The sequence below is a fragment of the Caretta caretta genome, chromosome 3, assembly GCF_965140235.1.
Source record: "Caretta caretta isolate rCarCar2 chromosome 3, rCarCar1.hap1, whole genome shotgun sequence".
NCBI lineage: Eukaryota > Metazoa > Chordata > Testudines > Cheloniidae > Caretta > Caretta caretta.
The window spans coordinates 47,492,123-47,514,266 of NC_134208.1; the positions used below are offsets into that span (position 1 = coordinate 47,492,123).

Genomic DNA, 22,144 nt, shown 5'->3' on the forward strand with positions numbered 1-22,144 from the left:
AAGAAGAGCAGAGGCATCTCTATCCCTCGCTTCCCCTATAAGCTGCTGGAAACCACCTTCCTTCCATCAACTGCTGGGTCTTTGAGTCCCCCTTTCTCCCAAAGAGAGAGCCCAAAAGGGTCAGGTAGAAGAGGAAAAAAATTCTGCTCTGCTCCTGTTCCTCTCCTCATCAACTGAGTGCCCTAGGTTTTTTCCTAGGAATTTTCCCCTAGGTCCAATTGGCAGTGACTGGATGTTTTTCACCTTCCTCTACAGTGTGCGGTGCATGTCACTTGCTGGGTTAATTAGGTAATCTCACTTAATTCTCTGCCATGCAGGGATCTCAGGCACTGGTGCACCTCAGTCCCTCCTATTTTCTGCCTTGGGCACATGAAAGGTTAGGCTCCTTTGGCATGTAATGTTTTGGTCTAATTTTGGTTGTTGAGTGTAGTGTGTGGGTGCTAGATGATGTTGGTGGCCCGTGACATACAGGGGGTAAGACTAGTTGATATGATGGTCCCTTCTGGACTTTAACTTTATTACCTTGCTATGATCAAAAGTTAAATTCTTAAATTGAATTTTGAAAAAACAACAATTTTTTTTTCTTTTTAACTACAGATAAACCTCATGGATTGGAAAGATGAGTAGGCGAGTACTTTCACACTGTCATATAACTATTTGCATCCTAATATTCTGGGACAAAGCTGATGAATTACATTCTTCAAAATTCCAGGAATTTGGGAATTACCAAGCCCGTATGTTAGCAATGTGGGGGGTTTTATATTCAAGAGGAGCAACTTCATCAACATTATCAAAGTAAAACCTTTTTCTATGCTACCCAGACTATTTTACTAGGTTATTCCAGTCCAAATAGTGTCTTGGTGCTAAAGGTGGACTGAAATAGGAATTGATGGCCCAATCCTGCAAATACTTACCCACATGAGTAGCCCTTACCCAGAGGGAGAGAGAAATGGCTTGTGAGTTAAGGAAACAGACTATGACTAGCAGATGGTTAGAAATCTGGTAAGCTAGACATGCATTTTGCCTGTTTTATTATTTTAAGATCTGATGTTCTCTGAAATGTTTTTGTTCTGATCAATAATACTTTGCTTTAAAAGGGCTTGGTACCACTGTTATTGCTCCTAGAGGGAACAGAATTGCAGGGTCAGAACATAAAGTCAGATCCGCTGAGGTAAATCATGTTGAGACACAAAAGACTAATCCAGGGTCCATTCTGAGAATGGGAGAATAACGGGACTCCATCCTGAGAAACTGAGGCCTGAGGGGGGGTGTGTGCTCAAAGAAATCAGGAGGTATAAGCTGAGCATTTAGCCCCGTAACTGTGACAGCTCTGACCCAGCAAATTACATAAACAGATGTGCCTGTGTGCCACCCACCCAGGCTGCTCACTGCTTCTAGTGACATATGTGCTGGATCAGAGCCTAAATTAGTTACTTTAAGACGCTACTTTATTTTGATCACTCACAATGTGCTCACTGGTGTACGGCTATTGAAGAAGACATTGAATGGGATTTGGGGGGAGGGATAGCTCAGTGGTTTGAGCATTGGCCTGCTAAACCCAAGGTTGTGAGTTCAATCCCTGAGGGGGCCATTTAGGGATCTGGGGCAAAAATTGGGGATTGGGCCTGCTTTGAGCAGGGGGTTGAACTAGTTGACCTCCTGAGGTCCCTTCCAACCCTGATATTCTATGATTCTAAGGTACAATTCAGAATACTTATATGAGTACAGGTTTACGGGATTGGGCCATTAAAGAGCACTCCTACTGTAAGGGACTAGTTTTGTGCAAGGAAGGTAAGTAGTCCTTAAAATAAGCAACACACTGAAAGAAGCCTGTTGGGGAAATGTCTGCAACAAGCAATTCATTACAGCACAGCTGACTCTGTCATCATCACTATATCTAAACCCGTGCCACTTAGTTTTCACTTCATATTAAAACCAGTCAATTCAGAAATACTGAATACCTTCCAATCTAGCAAATTTTCCAGAGAGCATGTGTGTGTGGCTGCTGTGGGAGCATTATCACAAGCTCCAACGGGCACCAATACTCAGAGAAAATGTGGAGATAAAGGACATGCCTTGCAAGCTCCCCACGCTGAATACAAAAAGCAATAGGGCAAAAAAAAGGGAATATTGCCAAAAGCCAAGAGTGTGACGTGTCTTTCCCCACAATGACAATCTTTACAGCTGTTACCCGCTGTTTTATTGTGCCTCTTGATTTCTCTTTCCCCTCTTATCTCCACAGTTCTCCCTCTCTCTCTCTGACTCCTAGGAGGCCTATCCAGCTGTTTCTTAGGCCATGTCTACACGACAAAATTACATCAACTTAACTTATGTCAGAATACAGCCACCACAGTTATTAAATCGCTTGTGTGTGTCTGTACGCTTGGCTCCATGTCAGCAGTACATGTCCTCACCAGGAGCACCTTTATCAATTGTATTGTCAGTGTGGAACATTGAGGGATGGCTCCTGGCAGCCAGCAAGTCAACGTAAGCAACGCAGTGTCCACACTGACACAGTGTTGACCTAATTACATCGACTATGACTCTACACTGCTCGTGGAGTGGTGTTACTAAATCGGCATAGAGAGGTACTTAGCCAGCTGGAGACAAATTTCAGTGAAGACACTTCCACAGCTAAGTCAACGCAAGGCAGCTTATGTCGACCTAACTGTGTAGTATAGACCAGGCCTTACTTTCCTGTTGGCTTTGCCCCTTGTCTCTCTCCATACTGGGCAAGGCAGCCTCTTTTAACCATGTTCAACAGTCTCCCCTTCCTTATTCACTTATGCCCAACAGCTTTGTAGTAAGAAAGTATTTTGTGAGTGGGTCCCTGGTCCATTCTCTCAACTAGTGGAGCTGCTGCAGATGCCCGCACTTAGGTGCTGTATGCCAAGAGGACCACGATTCAATGGCAAGTTTGACTGTAGTGGAGCAGCAAACTGGTGTCAGCACAGAGTGAATTTAACAGCAGCTGCTGCTTACAGGGGATCATGCCAGAAATAATCTCATGTAATAGGTCTATTCTCCTGTGCGTTTGAGTCTATTTTCTAAAGTATTTCCTTGCCCTTCTGTTTGAAGGAAATAACTCCTCATTTGTTGCTTTGTGACGGATTATCACCAAAGCACATTATTTTCTTTACATCTAAGTGGATAGTGCTGATCAAAATTATTCACCGAAGTCTAGAGTTTGTTTGGTTTTTGTGTTCCTTTTACATGGATTTTGATTCATTATTGACCCTTCTAGGATTAAACAGAGAAAATAATTTGAGCATGGTTAAAACATATGAAAGACAGATGGATTCTTACTTCTGCCACTTTAGCTGGTATGATGTTTCCTTCATACGGGCATCCCAATGCACAGGATACATACCTACATTCAAAAGGACAGACATAGGTAAGTGTACACTTTGTACACATATGTATTATACACATCTACTTATTAAATGCAACAAAATGTTAATGAAAGCATAGGGTTACACAATTAGGTCAGGACATGCAAAATAAAGGTTGCAAATAGAGAGCTACTATTTTTCTTTTAACTCTAAGCGTGTAGCTTGATATACTTCTCTTCATGCTCAATGCATATCATCAAATATAAAAAACAGGAAACATGGCCAAGATAATGCCGTTGCTGGAAACTTAACTTTTAAGTTTCCAAAATCAGACTTTTTTGTTTTATACTTACCTGTATGAAAAAAATGTAGCCATTTTTTTAAACAGTGAGAAAATGTCTTTTTTTTTTTTTTGGTCAGTCACAAAACTCAAAAACAGCTGAACAGAACTTTCTTAAAGTTTACACACCCACTCACCCTCCCCCCCCCCCAGAGTCTTTCAGCTGCACCAAGCATGGAAAATTTCAAAAACCCAAAGGATTTTTTTCTCCATAAGATTATGAAGTTGTAAATTAGTGAAAATAGGGGTTTGGAACAAACTGTTTTCTGACCTCTACCATAGAATTTGTTACCAAGTGAACAGAACATCAGTAGGCACGCAATATCATCTAATGGGATTATAATCGATAATCAATATAAGAATGGTAATTTTTACATAATATACAGAATATATTTACACACATAATGAAACATATTTTACATACGCATGTACATAACAGTACATCAGAGCAAGAAGAACCACATCTGATTGGGATGTGATATGAACGACCCCTGAAGCAGAGTGGGGAAAACAAAAGTAAAAGTGGGCAAAAATGTGTTTAAAGGACAATGATGTACTCCTGCCCCTTCACACAAGCTAGCAGAAGCGCTGCCCTGCTAGGCTTACATAATGCAGATGGGCATGGGGGTATGGGAGGGCATGGCAAGGTAGAAGGTGAAAAGTAAACCTAGGCAGCACTTTCTCTACTCAGACATTCCCCTCAAATGCCAATGGACTTCCAAGCAGAAATCCACCCGGTAAGTGGTGTAATAAAAGTGTGATTTCTGTAAGTTCAACAGAGTCTGTTCCACATGGATGATGTTGTCAAAGGAGTATCTACAGCATAGAACTGTGGGAAAATGGAAATCTGCAGGGTTCTTACTGGCATTAACATTCTTCTGAGGATCTTCCCCTCACCTCAGCGAAAGGCCTGATCCAAAGTCCACTGAAGTCAATGGGAGCCGTTTTGATCACAGCCCTAGGACTTAATCCTGCAGGGTACTCAGCACTCTGGCCATGATCCACTGGAGCACACAGCTATCTTTAAGCATGTGCTTACAATCTTCATTGAATCAGGGCCAGAGTGCCAGCAGTTTGCAAGGCAGAGTCCTTGGTGTATAATCAAAGAAACAGCAGAACGTACCCAAAGTCATGCAGCCAGAGGTGAGGAGAAGGGCAGGCAGAAATGTAAGGGGATCCATATGCTTCAGGAATCATGCAGCTGTAACTTTATTTCCCCTTAGAATCCCAGGTTCTGCAAGATTAGGGAGATCTCCCATGAGACTAGAACCCCTCTCAGTCTTCAGTACAAGAACGAAAAAGAGAAACTCTGCAAGGTTCACCTTTTTGAGTTTTCCCAAGCCCTTTTCTCCTGCTCAGAGTTTCACTGCAGGTGGGTCTCTTTTGGCCCTATCATAGTTATATTCAACCCTTCCCTCTCCCACAAATTTCTTGTATAATATTTTGGAGGGAAATGTTGAATTGTCATAATGGGTCAGCAGGGAGAAGGAAGATTGTTCAACTTTCCCCAACAACCAAAACCAAATGGCAAATGATCCACAAATGGTGTGCACACTATGTGGACCCTGCAACCAAAGCACACTGGGAACAGGAGCTGAGTTCTATCACTACACAGGCCTTGCAAAAGACTTTCACGTTCCGGACATTAGCTACACACAGAATAACTGAGCAAATTTATCACAACCAAAGTGCATTAAAAGCAAAATAAATCCAAGAAGAAACTAAACTCTACAATGCTATCAGCTCTTTGTCAGCTTGTTTCAGAGAGCGCTCCAGAGCCAGATCCACACCTGCTATCACTTGTGGAAGTGTGCAGCCTCTAGAGAAGTCAGTTGCAGATTCATTTGCTGCTGTTTCCTGTTTCGTATTATAGTGCAAGGCTGCATATAGTATACCATGTTTGCTGCAGATGTATTTATTTTTATTGCATAATCATGCTAAAATGTATATGCCCATCAGTAGTTGAATTCCTAGTAAGTGGATATATTAGGTCCTCTTGGAGGAAGCCATTTGTCAGAAACAGCCAGTCTTTACTCCAAGAAGGGATGTGCGGGAGGGTGTGACAGTAGATTCCCCCAGAAAGGATTCTCCAAGCCAAGACCAAAATGTATCAATCAGAACAAGATTGTTATATTCACATTTTAGTTTTTATTATTAAAAAAGTAACAAAATTACATTTATATAGTGCTAATTTACAAATGGCATTAAACAGACTATTCAAAACTACTATTATTATATTGCAGTAGCACCTAAGAGCTGTCATGCACCAGGACCCCATTGTGCTAGGTGCTGTACAAGACAGAATAAATATCTCTTTTAAAAACAACGCTTTTTAAGGATTTTAGTTAGTTTAGGCTCAATCTCTATCTGGTTACCATAAAGAAACAAATTATAAGTAGACACATGCTGTGAAAAGTGTAATTTGGTACGAACACACAGTCATCATGAAAAGAACAGGAATAACTTTAACTTGCATCAGGGATACCTCTTATTCAAAAGATGGGCTAGATCAGGGGTGGGCAAACTACAGCCCTCGGGCCGGATCCAGCCTCTGAGCTGTTTGAAGCTGGCCCCCGCTCTGGCGCACCACACGGCTTGGCCCTGCTCCAGTGCTCCAGCCGGGGTGGGGCCGCAACACACAGCTTAACACTGGTTCTGCCAGGGCACTGGGTCAGGGCCGCACCACGCAGCTCCTGGCAGCCTCAGCATGGCCCTGCTCTGGCTCCTATGCGCTCCAATAGGAGCTGCAGGAGCGGTGCCTGCAGATGGGGCTGCTTGCAGAGCCTCCTGGCTGCGTAGGAGCTGGAGAATTATAGAATATCAGGGTTGGAAGGGACCTCAGAAGATCATCTAGTCCAACCCCCTGCTCAAAGCAGGACCAATCCCCAGTTTTTGCCCCAGATCCCTAAATGGCCCCCTCAAGGATTGAGCTCACAACCCTGGGTTTAGCAGACCAATGCTCAAATCACTGAGGTATCCCACCTCCCTGAAGGGACATGCCATTGCTTCCGGGAGCTGCTTGAAGTAAGTGCTGCTCGCAGCCTGCACCCCGTGAGCCTCTCCCCATGCCCCAACCCCCTGCCCCAGCCCTGATCCCCCTCCCGCTCTCCAAACCCCTCAATCCCAGCCCGGAGCACCCTCCTGCATCCCAAACCTCTATCCCCAGCCCCACCCCAGAGCCCACACCCCCAGCCGGAACTTGCACCTCTTCTGCACCCCTACCCCAGCCCTGATGCTCCTCCCGCCCTCCAAACCCCTCGGTTCCAGCCCAGAGCACCCTCATACACTCCAAACTCCTCATCCCCAGCCCCACCCCAGAGCCCACACCCAGGCCCCAATTTTGTGACCCTTCATGGCCCGCCATACAATTTCTATTTCCCGATGTGGCCCTTGGACCAAAAAGTTTGCCCACTCCTGGGCCAGAGTCTCTGTCCCATTAAGGCTATTTTTTTACCTTTCTGGTGGCATAAAGCATCCTGCATTTCACAGAGTTCAAAGGGCTCCATGTGGATTCATTTGGTTTGATATAGGCCACCATCATGGCTGAACCTTCTTCTTAACCCTCCCCAGTGCTGGCATTTGGTCATGGCAAAGGGGACAGGCTTGGGGTACTCCCATTTCCCACTGATCCATGGCTGCCAAAACTTCTCCTTGGGACTGTGGGTAGTAACGTAATATAGAGCAAGAATACAGATCAATTTACCACTCAAGTGCTAAAATGTGTTCTTCCAATTACTATTAAGGGCTTGTCATTTTGGTGCAATTTCAAGTGTGGATACAGTTATACCAATATAGAGTGTTTATATCAGTACAGCTGATTATGTTAAATTTACTTAATATAAATATGCTACAGTAAATATATAACTGCATCCACAGTAAAGGGTTACACAAAGCATTACAAAATGTTGTGTAGACCAGCCCTCAGGGATCTTAGCATGCAAGAAAAATAATCACGAGACCAAAGTTTCTAGCTGTATTAATAAAAAAAAAATACTGCTTTGAAAAGTACTGATTTTCACCGGGTTAGGTTGTTGGTGTTTAGTTCATAGTATAATAAGCACTTTTATATGTGAAGAAAATGCAGCACTTTAAAGCCAGATTTGGCTTAAACAAAATTGCTGAAATCAGAGAAGCTGAGTTGAACAATAATAGAAGGGAAAGAGACATTACTGAGGTGAAAAGAAAAGGAGTACTTGTGGCACCTTAGAGACTAACAAATTTATTAGAGCATAAGCTTTCGTGAGCTAGAGCTCACTTCATCAGCTTTGCTCTAATAAATTTGTTAGTCTCTAAGGTGCCACAAGTACTCCTTTTCTTTTTGCAGATTCAGAGTAACACGGTTGCTACTCTGAAACCTGTAATTACTGAGGTGGATTAACAAGAAAATTGTGCTTGAAACAGAGGAAGGTTTAGTGTGATGTTGTTGTATCAATACAAATTAGAGTATCTTGGTAATTGCAACTTTTCAATTTTTTTTTAAATGAATAGCTGTCTATTAATTTCTAACACTCTGTATTGTGAAAATATTTACTGAAGTGAAAAAAAAACCTCCTGCTATAAATAACTAAATATTGTGGAGATAATAAGCAAGTTTTCCAAATATTTTATTTCAAATAAGTTCAAACACCACAACAACCATAACAGAATCAGAACACCTAAAATAAATAGTGATTCTGCAATCCCCCCTCCATCCCCATTATTTTGCATCCTATTGTGTGTGTTATCATGGAAGGAAAAACAATACCTTTTTTTCCATATATTTAACAGTTCTTTTTAGTACACTGGAACTTTTTCTTTAACATAAATGGGAAAATAGCCTTAGTCGGAGTAGTTACATGTACTAAACAATGATTGACAAAAGGCTTATTGTTATAGCACACATATACCATGGCATAAAATAAGTAACAAAATAAACAAAGAGTACACTGTATTTATATATCTCAAACTTTGAATAAGTCAACTGGTGGCCAAATTATGCTCAAACCTAGAGGTAAACTAAATCATGTTAGACATTCCAATGTTCTTTTGTGCTACTGAGAAATCCATAATACTGGTCATTTTTAAAATTTCAGGATTCAAAAAGAAAACATTTTTGAAGGAATAACAGATAGTAATTTAGAACTGCATGCTTTAATTTAAAGAATGGAAGCTCTTACAAGGAAATATTTTAGAATTAGAGCAGTTTTTTATTACGGTGAGTATTTCTTTGTATTTTCCAGTTCTATGGCCCTGATACTGAAGACACTTGCATAAATGAGTAACTTTACAAATATGGGTCTCCACAATGCCCACAGAGACTACTCACATGCAGAAGCATTTTCAGGATGGGGGCATACATTTATAATATGGCTGTCCAATGGTGCTGGTTTTTGTTGTTGTTGAAGTTAGAGTAGAAATGCATACTTCTCTCATTTTTACTGTTATATTTGCTCCATATCAACCTCTGACCCAGAGAGACAGTCCTAAAGAACTTACACACGCATTTGAGCATTTACAATTTATGTGTGTCTTTTGAAGTTTTGGAATATATTAATGTGAAAGGAATCTAGCCTAACCAGAATTTACTTAACATTTTCTTCTTATGCTACATTTAGATTTACTAATAAAACACAAGTGAATACTTGCAATTATGTGCCATGGTTTTCCATTAACCCTATCTGTTTTGTTTCATTTTAATCACTGGGAAAATATAGTGAGATTTGCAATGTTATCTGAATTACACATTAAAGAGTGAAATTGTAAAGGCAGAAGTTTTAGCGCCATTTCACATGCAAAATATGCACAGGAGTCATAAACTGACCACAGATTTGGCACAGTGTCCTCACAGAACGTGTCCCAGATGTTATTGTAAAGTTTTGTGCACATACAAAAAAAAAACCTTTATGACACCAATAAATGGCATAACTTTTTAGACCATATGCAAGCTTTCTATTTTTCATAAACATTTGAACTATTTCAGTAAACATTAGAAGACTGTATACTGCGTTACCGACTTTCAGTGTGACAGCTGACAGCATAAATTTTCTGGATGATGATCGAGTAAATGTTGGTGCAGCTGCAGCAACAGTAAGACATGCTGAAGCTTAAACTGTTCGAATACATTTTTCATCAAATTCACAAATTGCCAATGATTTACACTCACGACGTAAATTCTAGATGGCCAGTAAAAATAGAAAATAAAATTTGAACCCTTTAAAATTATTTTTGGAAGTATTTTTCATCTGCACAAATAAGAAATTAGGGCAAGGTATCAAATTATCCATTTCCTGCAAATAAATAACACATTAAACAACAACAGTGCTTTAGAAGAGAAAATCTCTGTATTGAAAAAACATATAAATACAATTTATGCACATTAATACACAAATCTGTTTTTACTACCTAGGTAATTCAAGTAAAATATGTAGCCCGCAAAATTAGAGGCTAAATCCTGTGGACTCTTAGGAGTTTGTGAAGTAAAGGCTGCAGGGTTTGGCCTGAGTTCAGGATGTTGGTTTTCAGTGTACTGAGGTCACAAAAACAAAATCATTTCAGCATAATCTCTATTCTGGATTTATCTGTCTTAACAGGCCTATCCACAAAAGCTATTCCATTACATTCTATTTATTGCAATATAAAATAAATTACAAAGTACTTATCCCTCATCATTAAAATTGCAAGTCAAAACAAAACTGAACCAGCACTACTGCTTGCCAGAAAAAGATAAATCAGCCAAACAACAGATACCAATTGAAAATACCTCAAGTATTTGCTATTCTCTCAGATACAAACACTCAAATTTCCCTCCACATGCACAGCCCACAAAAACTTGGGGGAAAGGATGGGCTTTGCAATGTGCCCAGAATGTCAATAGATCTGTACTGTTTTGGACCAAAGGGGAAGTGCATTCAAACTGTAAATAGCCCTCCTTCTGCCTATGAAATACTGAGTTCCAGGGATTTCTATGAGTTTCCAAATTGCCAGTTAACTGCTCCTAATTCTATGGCTTCTTAGCTTGACATGCAACTCCTGCACTAGGGCTCTCTGGAAGCAATGGCATGAAGAAGAGCGATTTGTCACTAGGCCCTGCCCAAAGAGTACTGAATTTAGACCATAAATGATATCTGAAGCTCTCAGCCTCTCTCTCTGTCATCGATCAAAGTACCTATGTTTGCTCTCTCAGAACACCAAATCCCAACTGAAAATTATAAAGTCTTTAACCATCCCACCATCATGTAATTCCTGACTGATTTTCCACAGGTCAGAGACTTCGTCTCTGCTTGGGATCTTAGCTCAGTACTGATAAAGTTAACGGATGCACATACTGTCATGTTGGGAAAGTGCACTTTATTTCACCTGCCATTAAAGAGAGTTTTTTTTTTAAAAAAAATCACAATTGCATATGTGAACACACTGAGTGAGACTTTGATGACTGATCCGTCTTTCACTGTATTCCACAGGGACAAAGTGTCTTTGTGTTTGCATAGAATTTTTTTTTGACAAAATAGTGCCTGAGTTTCACTTAAATCAGAGCATTCATTTCCTGGCTATCCTTCCAAAAGCTGATTTTCACCTGAGAAAAACTAGGCTTCATATACGTGATGTTAAGGGGAAGTTACATTCTATTTTAATGGGACAACACAATTTAGGAAGCCTCCTAATATAAACTTTTTGTAACATTGGGAACCAGTTGTAAGGGAAATGCCATTTCCACTCTAAGCCTGTTGAAATGGATTAGATTAGGCATTTAGATGGGTCATCCTTCAACTAGGGTGATATGATGAGATGGTCTTACATCTCACTCTGCTATGGATAGCCTGCTTCCCTAGTGTGTCCATTACAAATATATGCAGCGATTCTACTTGGAGTTTTGCACACATTTACCAAGACTGTGTCTATTCATCTGGCATCTAGATCTGATGGTCTACACTGGGAGGAAATTCTTTAATCCTTGTGTAGTTAGAAATATTCAGCCCACCTTTTTGAAGTTTTTACAGCTAGCTAGACTCCCATAATAGATAACTCGAAGAAGCTTCCAGTAATTGTGGTGGTTCTCGAGTTTTGCCTTTGTGTGCTGATGCTACTCACTCACACATTCTCATATTCCTCAGAGCTCCAATCTCTCACAGGATTCTGGAATTTAGCAGAGGGAACTGAAGTGGGGGACTGAAAAGCCCTTTCTAACCTCATTTATCGATATTGAGTGCTAGGACTGCACTCATACAGTCCCAATGATCCGCAGAAGTTTCCCAAAATTGTGCAGCACCAAGGAAATTGTGCCGCACGTGCTGCTTACAAACAGGGAAGAACTGGTCAGGGAAGTGGAAATGGGTGGCAACCTGGGCAGCAGTGACCATGAGATGGTCGAGTCCAGGATCCTCACAAAAGGAAGAAAGGAGAATAGCAAACTACAGACCCTGGACCTCAGAAAAGCAGACTTTGATGCCATTAGGAAACTGATGGGCAGAATCCCCTGGAGGCTAATATGAGGGGGAAAGGAATCCAAGAAACCTGGCTGTATTTTAAAGAAGCCTTATTAAGGGCGCAGGAACAAACCATCCCAATGTGCAGAAAGAATAGCAAATATGGCAGGTGACCAGCTTGGCTTAACAGTGAAATCCTCAGTGAGCTTAAACACAAAAAGGAAGCTTACAAGAAGTGGAAACTTGGTCAGATGACTAGGGGTGAGTATAAAAATGTTGCTCAAGCATGCAGGGGTATAATCAGGAAGGCCAAAACACAACTAGAGTTGCAGCTAGCAAGGGATGTGAAGGGTAAGAAGAAGGGCTTCTACAGGTATATTAGCAACAAGAAAAAGGTCAGGGAAAGTGTAGGACCCTGAATGAATGGGGGAGGCAACCTAGTGACAGATGATGTGGAAAAAGCTGAAGTACTCAATGCTTGTTTTGCCTCTGTCTTCACAGACAAGGACAGCTTCCACACTGCTGCACTGCATCATCACATTATGGGGAGGAGGTAAGCAGCCCTCAGTGGCAAAAGAACAGGTTAAGGACTATTTAGAAAAGCTGGACAAGCACAAGTCCATGGATCCAGATCAAATGCATCCAAGGGTGCTGAGGGAATTGGCTGATATGATTGCGGAGCCATTGGCCATTACCTTTGAAAACTTGTGGTGATCGGCAGAGGTCCCAGATGACTGGAAAAAGGCAAATATAATGCCCATCTTTAAAAAAGGGAAGAAGGAGAACCCGGGAAACTACAGACCAGTCAGCCTCACCTCAGTCCCTGGAAAAATCATGGAGCAGGTCCTCAAGTAAACCATTTTGAAGCACTTGGAGGAGAGGAAGGTGATCAGGAACAGTCAACATGGATTCACCAAGGGCAAGTCATGCTGACCAACCTGATTGCTTTCTATGATGAGATAACTGGCTCTGTGGTATGAGGAAAGCAGTGGACCTGATATATCTTGACTTTAGCAAAGCTTTTGATACAGTCTCCCACAGTATTCTTGCCTGCAAGTTAAAAAAGTATGGATTGGATGAATGGACTATACGGTGGATAGAAAGCTGGCTAGATTGTCAGGCTCAACGGGTAGTGATCAATGGCTTGATGTTTAGTTGGCAGCTGGTATCAAGCAGAGTGCCCCAGGGGTCAGTCTTGGGGCCAGTTTTGTTCAACATCTATATTAATGATCTGGATGATGGGATAAATTGCACCCTTAGCAAGTTCGCAGATGACACGAAGCTGGGGCGAGATGAAGATATGCTGGAGGGTAGGGATAGGGTCCAGAGTGACCTAGACAAATTGGAGGATTGGACTAAAAAAAAATCTGATGAGGTTCAACAGAGTCCTGCACTTAGGATGGAAAAATCCCATGCACCGCTACAGGCTGGGGACCGACTGGCTAAGCAGCAGTTCTGCAGAAAAGGACCTGGGGATTACAGTGGATGAGAAGCTGAATATGAGTCAGCAGTGTGCCCCCGTTGCTGTTAGGGGGCTTATTCCTTCACCCACTTACTTCCCTGGTCCTTCTCACATGAACAGAGAGCAACAATACCTGAAGTCCAAAAGTGCAAACAATTTGATGTTTATTGGGGTGCACTTCCAGCAAGCATGGTTCCAGTTTCCTTCCTTAGTGTCCCCCTTCCCAGCTCTGACACCACAGAGCCTTACCTGTGTCCCTGTTCCCATTCCCCCCCCTTAGCAAAACATGATTCCAATTCCCCCCCACACACTTCCTGATTGACTGCAGACTATACAGTAAAACTTGAGTTCTGCTTAGCTATACCTTAACCAATCATTTTACTGAAATTTAACTAACCAATCCTAACATATTGTAACATGATTATTTAACCAATTATATCCCACCACCTTAATTAGTTTACACCCAGCAAAATTAATTATATAGCAGACAAACAATAACAGAACCAGACAGCAATTATATAGACAAACAATAGGGAAATGGGGACTATAGTGATAGAACAACAAAGAAATGAGGATTTCACATCCCAGCTATTGATAAGTGAATTCTTGCCAGACAGGATGCTATCAAACTAAGTTTCCTTTTACATCTTCTAGGCACTTCCCTTTCTCTGGAGGCAATAGGCATTATCAGGACAGGAGTGTATTCCTAACAGCCCAATAGCACCTTATTTCAGTGTGACTAGTTTGGAATGTGAGGATCTGTCCGTTCACTTCCCAGCTTATGACTGCCTCTGCGGCTTAGCCAAAGGCCTTAGCCTAAGAACAGGGCGTCAGACTGTCACAGAAAGAGAAGGCCCTTACACTGGCAGATAGTGATTTTGATTCTTTCTTTTATACCTCTATAACTAGCTAAGTGATAAGAATACACCTAAATTCTTAGAGTATAGGCCTTTACAGACAGGCCTGAATATCTATATCCTAACAGTTGCCAAGAAGGCTAACAGCATATTGGGCTGCATTAGTAGGAGCATTGCCAGCAGATTGACGGAAGTGATTAGTCCCCTCTATTCGGCACTGGTGAGGCCACATCTGGAGTATTACGTCCAGTTTTGGGCCCCCCACTACCGAAAGGATGTGGACAAACTGGAGAGAGTCCAGTGGAGGGAAACAAAAATGATCAAGGGGCTGGGGCACATGACTTACGAGGAGCAGCTGCGGGAACTGGGTTCATTTAGTCCACAGAAGAGAAGAGTGAGGGGGGATTTGATGGCAGCCATCAACTACCTGAAGGGGGATTCCAAAGAGGATGGAGCATGGCTGTTCTCAATGGTGGCAGATGACAGAACAAGGAGCAATGGTCTCAAGTTGCGGTGGGGGAGATCTAGGTTAGATATTAGGAAACACGATTTCACTAGGAGCGTGGTGAAGCACTGGAATGAGTTACCTAGGGAGGTGGTGGAATCTCTATCCTTAGAGGTTTTAAGGCTCAGTTTGACAAAGCCCTGGCTGGGATGATTTAGTTGGTGTTGGTCCTGCTTTGAGCAGGGGGTTGGACTAGATGACCTTCTGAGGTCTCTTCCAGCCCTAATCTTCTACGATTCTATGAAATACATCTCATAATCGTCAATATGCAGAAACACTCAAAAAACCCATAGTACCTCATAAATTACCTTCTTTGATTCTACTTGTGGTGTTTAGATGTTGCTTGTAATTATTAGAATTGGGAGCACTGCCTGTTGGGAGTCTGAAAGGACAGGAAACAGGAAGGAGGGGGGAGGAGTTGCGAGGCTGGGAGAAAGCTACAGAGGGTGCAGCAGCAGCTTGATAAAGAGGTTTCCACTTTGAAAATAAAGTCCTGTTGAAGGTTGTTAGTACCTTGCCTGGCTAATACAACATTTTGGTGACGAAGATGGATCTTCTCCCTCTGAACCCACCTGCACCCTTTCTGCAAAGCCCAGGTGAGCCTCCAATTGCTTTTACTGCCTGGAGCCATATGTTTGAGACTTATCTGCTTGCAATCAGTGCTACAGAGATTTCTGAAGTAAGAAAGTGTGCTCTGCTAATCCACTGCTTTGGAGCAGAAGGGCAGCGTATATTTTACACTTTTCCCCTTGCAGATGATAAATATGAGACTGCACTCACTGCATTAAAAAAATTTTGTTGTGCCAAAAGTGAATGTTGTAGCTAATCGCTACAGATTTCGCCAGCGTGAGCAGAAACCAGGGGAAACTATAATGCAGTATATTGCTTCCCTGAGGAATCTGGTTGTAATTTGTGACTTTGGGAATATGGCAGATGAGATGATTAGAGACCAGCTCATTGAGAAAACAACCATGCTTCATGTAAGAGAATGCTTACTTCTAGAACCACAACTTACACTAGAAAAAGCAATAACCATTGCTACTCAGATTGAGTCAGCTACAGCTGAAGCCAAAATAATGAGCATAGATACAGGAGGCACAGTCCAGGTTGTGACTCCTTTGCAGAAAAGTTCACTACCACTGCAGACACACAATTGCAAGAGGAAAACTAATGAAAAACCACCGAATCAGCAAATTCAAAATACAGTAAAAGCATGTTTTCACTGTGGATCCCCACAACACCTTGCAAGCTACCCAGGACGTCCAGCAAAAGTAGCTCAGTGCAATCATTGCAAAAAGATTGGACATTTTGCTAAAGTATGTCGCAGCAGCCAGTTCAATCAACAAGTACATGCAGTTACAATACCAGATGTTACTGTGCTGAGCGTGGACAAAATCACTACTGTACATATTTCAGAACAGATAAAGTGCACTGTAAACATTTCCGCCATACCCTCAGGCAAACCACACTCTATTCAGCTAATGTTGGACACTGGCTCAGCAGTATCTATTCTACCTGATTCCATCTATCTGCATTACTTTAAAGATGTGCCTCTTACTGAACCCAAACTTCACTTGGTGTGCTATTTGAAAAACCATATTCCAGTACATGGCTGCCTGCCAGTAATAGTTACTTTTGATGATTGCTGTGTAACTTCAGAGTTCTACATTGTCCACAAAGGCACTCCTATCCTTGGCAGAGATTTATTGGCTGCTTTAAATCTCAGGGTAGTTAACAGACAAATTGATCTTCCTCAGCAAAGCACTCTTGCGGTACACACACCAGTTTCAGCTGGGACCCAACACCAGGTTGAGGAGAAACTCGGCTGTGCTTATGGGTTTCTGCATAAAGTTAAAATGAGGAATAATATGATGCCTGTAAGACAGAAGTTACGGCGCTTACCATTTTCAGTCAGGGAAGCTGTTTCAGAGAAACTTAGAAAATTTGTTCAAAAGGACACTATTGAAGAGATCGACTCCTCGGAATGGGTTTCACCTATAGTAGTGACACAGAAGAAGGGTGGAGGCATTCGCCTTTGTGTGGACTTAAGGGAGTCAAATAAAGCTATTGTGATTGACAGCCATCCTCTTCCTCACATAGAAGAAATATTTGCAGAACTCCGTGGAGCAAAGATGTTTTCTCCTCTTGATTTGCAGAGCGCATACCACCAGGTTATGTTGTATGAAGATAGCAGAGACCTCACAGCATTTATTACATGAGGGACTATTTCGTTTTAAACGTGTTCCATACGGTCTCACATCTGCCTCAAGTGCCTTTCAAAAAATGATGTCATTGATTCTGAAGAATCAACATGGAGTTCAGTACTATCTGGATGATATTATCGTGTCTGGAAATACTTCTGAGGAGCATGACAATAATCTGCAGTCTGTACTAAACTGCGTCAGCAAAGCAGGCCTCAAGCTCAATAGGTCTAAATGCAAATATAGACTAACTGAACTCTCCTTTCTGGGGCATACAATTTCACAGGTTGGACTAAAACCTGATCCAGATCATATCCTGGCAATTTCAATTGCTCCTCCTCCAACAGATTTGCAAACCTTATGTTCATTCTTGGGTCTTACCTCCTGGTATGCAAAATTCATTCCCAATTATGCTTCTGTCATTGAACAACTGGGAAAATCCTGAAACCTGTAACTCTTTACAGTGAGACAGGAGATGGAACAGGGAAACAAGGATGGTTAAGAGGGCTGTAACTTTATACTCAAAATTTCTATGAAAAGGAGATATTCTGGAGAAATTAGTATACTTGAGAGGTCAAGAGCATGATGCATTGGAAACTCTGCAAGTTTCAACCCCTGGAGTTTCTAGAGTAACTTTTCTCCCTCTCATGGGTTTTTTTGCTGGCGGAAATTTATCATATAATTTCTATGTATTGATTCACTGCCTCCAAGTAATAAAAATATAGCCCACCTAGTTTATTTTCATAACTCAGAAAAAAAACAATATTGTGAGTTCTTACTACTGGTCACGGTACATAACAGCGCATACCAAACATTATTCTCAGACTTGTGGCAACAGCATTGATAACAACAGTGCATAAAAAAGGATATAAACTAATACATAAAAATTAGTTTTTGCATTTCTGAACAAAGCAACATTTATCAATGGTTGCTAAAATGTAGAGAGCAAAAATATGTTTGAGCTTTTAGAAAATATTGTTACACAATAGATTCTATTAATAAAAGTTATTTAAAATGTATGGAATTTGATCATGTCAATTTCTGTTTGCTAACCAACAGCAATATGACTATGAAGTTACATTGCAAACTGCAGTTCATAAATTGAGATTACATATGAAGCTTTATAATTACCCTCGCACTGGAATATTCATATTTCTTGCTGATTTAGTAACTTCTTCAAATTTTTCTATGCTTTCTTCTATGGAACAATTAATATTCATTTTGTTGAAAGATTCAGATGCTGCACCAAATACTGATATCTCTGTAGCTCCTGCTGCAATCTGTAAAATGTAATTCAATAAAACAGAACTGTAAAGATGTATTAATATAAGTAAGCTAAGTATTGTATTCTGTAATGAAGAAAAATTCTAGATCCTTAGTTTTAAACAAATTTAACAATATATTAGTCAATACAGTATACAGTATATAACTCTACCTGAAGTTATAATAATTGTAACTTTAACTCTAAATTTTCTTCAGTCTATTTGGAACCATACAGATTTCATATCATTTGCCCTCTTAATTAACTCAAATCACCAGGGCATACTTCCTTCCCTTTGTTATTAAATGGGATAAGGCTAGTTACTGCTTTATCAATTAGCACATGAGTTTTTAAAATGATAAGCTTAGGTAATAAATTGCAAGAAATGATGATTAAACAGCCACAGGTGTTTAATTGTAGTGTACACATACCCTTAGTCTCCATCAGGCAGCTCAAACACAATCTGTTCTGAGATTAAACTGCTAACAGCAATAGGGGAAAGAACGAAAATTAATTTGAGAGAGAAGGGAAGAGCATTCCATTAGAAAAAAGTACTGTTTGATTTGGGAAGGCTTGTTTCCTATTGGAAGGGAACCAGGGCACAGGCAGTGTGACCTAGAAGTCACAGCTGGCCTGGCACAATACAGTAGTCAGCAAGCCAGGATCAGGATAATCACTGGGTCCCAGATCAACAGATGAGTCAGGATCAGAATCAGGCTAGGGTGAGAGACCAGAGGTTGTGGCCAGACTGGAGCCCCAGGTCAAGGTCAGAGTCAAATTACTAGGTCACAGGCAGGGTCACAGAGATGGCTATTAGGCCTAATAGCCGAAGAGCAAATCAGCAGGTTCTGCAGGACTGGGGCCTAAACTCCTGGCTTTGGTAAAAAAATGAAATTGCCACCCCACAAGAATTTCCAAATTTCATTTAGTCCCCAATCAGAAAAAAAGTAGAAATCTTGACATTTTTCACAAAATGAAATATTCTAAAATATTTTTGACCTTATTGATACATTTCTTTTCAGTAAGGTTGAAACTGTGAGTTTTAACTTTACCCTTTTGACTATTACAATATAACATAAGATAAAATAGTCAAAACAAAACATTTTCAACTTAAAGAAAAGGTCATTTCCTATTGAAAATTCTGACAACAATAAGTATTTCCACAAAAACTTTCAATTTTGCTGAATCTGCATTTTCTGATGGAAAAACATTTTATTGGGAAATTTTCAACCAGCTGTAATATCAACAAGCTAAAGAATGAAAAGAAATTCTTTGTTTCTTTCTTAGGGTATGTACTACAACATTTATGGCATCTTATAAAGGACTGCGTGGTTGATACTGGCCACTAAAATTACATTTATCGCTCTGTAAAATTTGTGAGTTTCTTCATGAAAACTGACACTTTCAGAAAAAAAAATACAGCCTAATTCTAACAGGACTGGGTAAATGATATGAAATAGCTAGTTTATGGTACTGTGCATAAAGTGTTTGAAACATGAAGAACTTAACTGCAGACACACTCTAGCAATCCACTTACAGCAGAAAGAAAACCTTGAAGATTAGGGGTGAGTACAGGATATTGGACCCCAGGGTGCCGCTCAATCCCTCTCATTACTTCTGTGTGATCTGCCATCTTAAATACATAAATATTTTGCATTTATTTATTATGCTAATTGACAATTATCTACTGACTTTTTATTTTAAAAAAAGGTAGATAAGAATTTAAGGAGGTAACTATAACAGGACCGCTTGGAAATAGTGAAGAACACCTCGACAGCCCAACACTGTGGCATTTAATTTCAGATGGGGAACTATGCAAAAATGAGGACGTTAGTTAAACAGAAATGAAAAGATACAGTAACTAGAGTGAAATCCATGCAAGCTGCATGGACACTTTTCAAAGACACCATAATAGAGGCTCAACTTAAATGTATACCCCAAATTAAAAAACACAGTAAAAACTAAAATAGAGCCACCGTGGCTTAACAACCATGTAAAAGAAGCAGTGAGAGATAAAAAGGCATCTTTTAAAAAGTAGAAGTCAAATCCTAGTGAGGTAAATAGAAAGGAGCATAAACACTGCCAAATTAAATGTAAAAATATAATAAGAAAAGCCAAAAAGGAGTTTGAAGACCAGCTAGCCAAAAACTCAAAAGGTAATAACAAAATGTTTTTTTAAGTACATCAGAAGCAGGAATCCTGCTAAATAGCCAGTGGGGCCCCTAGACGATCGAAATAGAAAAGGAGCACTTAAAGACGATAAAGTCATCGCAGAGAAACTAAATAAATTCTTTACTTCAATCTTCACAGCTGAGGATGTTAGGGAGATTCCCAAACCTGAATGGCTGTTCTTATGTTCTTAAGGATGGATGCAATTCTGCTCTGTCATAAGGTCATATAATAGCAGAAATAATACACGATAACAGAGCACTGACTGCATTACACTGTGCTTTATCTTGTTTATGCATATAGTTAATGAAAAAAGTATGATCTATAGCTAGAGATTTGAAAAACATATGCAATATGTCTGAGAAAAAAATAACAAGATTCTATGGAATATAAAAGTTTCTGTGTTCATTTATATTTTGATAATCCAGAAAATATTATATTCACTCAAATAAGGACGCCAAGATTTGAAAGAGACATTGGTGGTGATGTGCCATGTAATTTAGGCTTCATTAGATTTATGAAGAATGCTACTTTGTTATATAGAATTATCATAAATACTACAAAAAACCCTATAATTTCCAAACTAGTATATAAATGTTAACCCCTCTGTTTTACTAAGGCATGCATCATGAAAATGGGACCTGTCTGTGGGTTTAAACTTTTCCTGCAGTTTCCATATGTCATAATCTTCTCCTTATTAGATCAATTTATTACTATGTAAATTATTCTAGTTTAATAAACAGAGGATTACAATGTCAGGTGTAGACAAGGTGCAGCAGCAGATGAAGCCTAAGGAACAAAGATCCTATTGTCATACAAAAGCCTTTGGGTAAAATTTTCAAAAGCACCTAAGTGACACAGGAGCCCAAGTCTCAGTGAAAGTCCATGTGACGTATGCACTTCTGAAAATGTATCCCCTTAATAATAAAGAAGTTAAGAGAGTTCTAGAATATAGAAATGTATGCAGAATTATTCCTAAATATTATTAATTCAAATATCTAAAACTAATTCAGTTCCTGGCTCCATTCTCTTTGTGCCCTAACAGCTCAGCAAGGAATTTCCTGAGTGGTGTAAAGGCTATATAACAGCCTCTACAGCAATTTTTCCTCCTGTTTCTGCACATAAAAGGTGTTTCTGGGCAAGCCAAGAGCAAACAGAAGCATGACAGGACTGTTCGGTGTAACTTGGAACATCCCTTACATTGTTCTAAATTACACTGAGACCTGGATTGGCCGCTGGTCAACCCCAGGATCCGAGGAGAGGAAAGGTAACTTTGGACAGACCTAAGGCCCAGTAGGTTTATAGTCAAAGATTCACAGTCATTCATTCGTCAGTTTCTAGTTTACAGAAATAAGGCACAAACTAAGGAATTATTCTGTAAATCTAAGTAAAACATTTCGGTATATGTTGTGCCAAATTATGGTTTCAGATGGTCAAGTACAATTCCCATTGACACAACTCTAATGAGAGCTGCAATGAGAATCTAGAGACAGAATTGGCTCCCTTAAGGGAAAATTAATTGTTTTACCTACATTTATTACGTTACCCTTTCTGTCCTCCATGTCACTATTCACACCAAGTCAGCCCAAATGCCAGGAGAGAAAGGTGACTTTTA

General features: G+C 40.4%; 1 protein-coding gene across 7 annotated transcripts in view; it reads right to left on the minus strand.

Moving 5' to 3' along the window:
- HMGCLL1 (3-hydroxy-3-methylglutaryl-CoA lyase like 1) overlaps positions 1 to 22,144 on the minus strand; it is a 141,296-nt gene that overhangs the window by 73,692 nt on the left and 45,460 nt on the right. For 5 of the 7 annotated variants that reach the window (XM_048845259.2, XM_075126473.1, XM_048845257.2 and 2 more), the window contains 3 exons: positions 19,898 to 19,993; positions 18,231 to 18,379; positions 3,307 to 3,370 (listed from right to left, as the gene is read on the minus strand). In XM_048845259.2, coding sequence (XP_048701216.1) covers positions 3,307 to 3,370; positions 18,231 to 18,379; positions 19,898 to 19,993 — 309 coding nt within the window. The remainder of the gene's footprint in view (positions 1 to 3,306; positions 3,371 to 18,230; positions 18,380 to 19,897; positions 19,994 to 22,144) is intronic. The other 2 variants (XM_048845258.2, XM_048845256.2) reach the window with 1 other exon arrangement.